Source organism: Antrostomus carolinensis, unplaced genomic scaffold, assembly GCF_000700745.2.
Source record: "Antrostomus carolinensis isolate BGI_N321 unplaced genomic scaffold, ASM70074v2 scaffold668, whole genome shotgun sequence".
NCBI classification, from domain to species: Eukaryota; Metazoa; Chordata; class Aves; order Caprimulgiformes; family Caprimulgidae; genus Antrostomus; species Antrostomus carolinensis.
Window position 1 is genome coordinate 2,936 of NW_010332065.1, and position 2,540 is coordinate 5,475.

Sequence of the window (2,540 nt, forward strand, 5' to 3'; positions counted from 1 at the left end):
GTGTCACTGGGAGCCACCATTGATTTCCCATGTGGGTTTAAGTGGTGCCTGGAGCCAGGCAATTTGGGTGATGGGAAAGCAGTTCTGAGCAGGATCTGAGCTCCCTCAGACCCCAGGCGACCCCGGGCTCATTTGTTGGAGCCCAGCTAATATTTTTCTCTTGTTTTTCTTTCTCTCTCCCTATTGTATCTTGTGACATTTGTCCTGTCTGTCCCTTCCTCTCCCTATGGGGGACCGTGTCTGTCCCCTGTGACCTCCCACCCCCCTTGCACCCCCTGTCCTGGTATGCTGGCAGAGTACAACGCCAAGCTCAGGAACCTCAACAAGAGCACCAAAGCCCCCCGTCCTCCTCTGAACCAGCAACGGTCCTTCTCCGGTTCGTTCATTCCACCTCCCTCCTTCCTTGTCCTCCAACCTTCCCCATCCATCCTTCTCCTTCCCTCTCCTCCATTCTTCCCTCTCATCCTTCCTTCCTTTTCCTTTCTTGTCTCTTCTCCCTCCTTCCCCCTTATCCCTCCTTCCTCCCCTATCCCTGCATGCTGAGTGCTCTGTGTGTTGCATGGATGTGGGATGGAGGGAGGCTCGGGGGACCCTCCTGGTGCAGGCTTGATCCCCTTTCTCAGCAGGGCATTGCTCAGGGCCCCCCTTGACCTCCTTCGGTGATGGGAGAACCCCTGGCCCTGTGTGCAGACTCCCCTGCCCATGCTTGGTTTTGCATCTCATCCAAGTCTGGCACTGCTCTCCGTTGGGTTTCATTGCTGGGCCAGATCCAGCCCCTTGCTCCAGCCCCTCCAAGCTTTGCCCTGGCTGTGGCTCACCCCTCGGGAAGGCAGGGGCTGGGATGAGGCTCTACAGACCCCAGGTTCAGCCGCTTCCCAGCTGGCAGGGTCTCACCGGCCTCAGTCCAGGGGTTTCCCCCATAGGTCCATCTGCAGCTGGGGGGTGGTTGAGGGAAGACCCCTGGCTGTGCTTGTTTTGGGGTGAAACACGGAAGTGTCCTGGGAGGTAGGGAGCAGTAGACATGTCCATGCCTGGTGGGATGGGCTGAGCTGAGCTCTGGTGGAGAGCGATACGGGGCAACATCTTCTGCTGTTCTTCGTGCAGGGAGGGAGTGAGTTTACATCTCTCTTTTCCCTGGGCATTGTGTGTCCCCATCTGGCTTTAACTGCTGGGTGCTGCATCCTGAGGGCCATGGGATGCTGCTTCTCCCTCTTCTCTCCACCATGGGCGCATCTTGCCTGGCAGTGGCTCCAGCATCTCATACCCAAAAAGCAGCTGCCTCCTCATTTGGCCCAGAAACCTAGCTTCCTAGCCGCAAAACCACCTAGATTTAAATTCCCCTTGTTTCCTCCTCCCCCGGCTGTTGTGCTCCTGCCCTTCCCCAGCCCTAGAACTGCGTTTAGTCCAAGGGCAGGACTTTGCTGGGAGAGGGTTGCTGCCAGGTTAGGGGGTTAAAATGGGTGGCACAGGGGGGTGGCAGTGCCAGATGATGGGGGGCAGGGGTGGGGAGTGGGGTGCAGGCTGCGGTTGCCCCTTTCAACTGTGATAGGGAACCCCAGCTCCTGCAGCTGGGCAGGGCATCCTTGGAGAGCTGGTGGCGGGGCCATGGCTAAGGGTGGCTGTACCTCTGCTGAGGGGGCACAGCGAGCTGGGGAAAGGAGAGTTTGTTTTTCAAGTGTAGTTTCCAGCTCATAAATCACCCTGGGGTCGAGGGAGCCGTGCTCAGAGCCTGGGTTTCCTCCAGGCTTTGCTCCGGGCAGCCTGTGAAGTTTCCCACTCTCGGCTCCCGAACAATGAGTCCCTTTTTTCCCTTCTTCTCCCTCCCCTCCCCTCGGCCCCGGCTGCTTTCCAGGTCTGGGGAGTGGAACAGCGAAAGCCTGGTGAGCTCCTGGGTGTCCCAATGGTCCAGATCCAGCACCCTGTGGCTGGGTGACACACAGCCCCGGGGAGGGAGCAAGGGGTCCCGCGCTGCAGATGTGTGATGCGCACTGACCGCCACGCTCCTGCGAGCTGCTCTTTGTGCTTCCCAAATGAAAAGTGCAAAGCGAGGCAGGCATGCACATCCTGAGGAGCCAGTCCCTGTCTCTCCGTAGCGCTCAGTTGCTGCAGCTCACTTTGGGATGGGCCAAGGGATGCTCCTGGCGATGCTCTTGCAGTGTGCAGGGCACTGCACGGTCCACAAAGTGGAAGGATGAAAATAAAATATAAGGGTTTGCTTTATTTTTCGTCCCCCATTTTGTTTCTCCCCATGCTGACAACTGCAGGCTCTGTTCCCTTAGAGCAAAGCGCAGGGAAAACAGACATAGGGTGGCCCTATATGATGCTGCCCATGGCCACTGCGCCTGCAGGGCGGCTTGCCAGAGACCCTCTCTGTCCCCCTGTCCCCTACATGGACCTTTTTAATGGCTGTCCCCCACGCCGGCGAGCACCTGCAGAAGGGATCGGGGAGTTGTGTTTCAAAGTCGCTCTTAGTGGAATTTTCCAGGCCGCCTCCGCGGCTGGAGCCGGCCCCGTTGGCTCGCGTCCCCCGCCTCGCAGCC

The 2,540-nt window shown here is 58.7% G+C and overlaps 1 protein-coding gene across 1 annotated transcript in view; it reads left to right on the forward strand.

The window, feature by feature from the left end:
- Window positions 1-2,540, forward strand: part of LOC104529138 (tensin) — a gene marked incomplete at its 5' end in the record, with an annotated part of 21,311 nt that overhangs the window by 2,927 nt on the left and 15,844 nt on the right. The window contains 1 exon segment of the mRNA XM_029086311.1: window positions 296-376. Coding sequence (XP_028942144.1) covers window positions 296-376 — 81 coding nt within the window.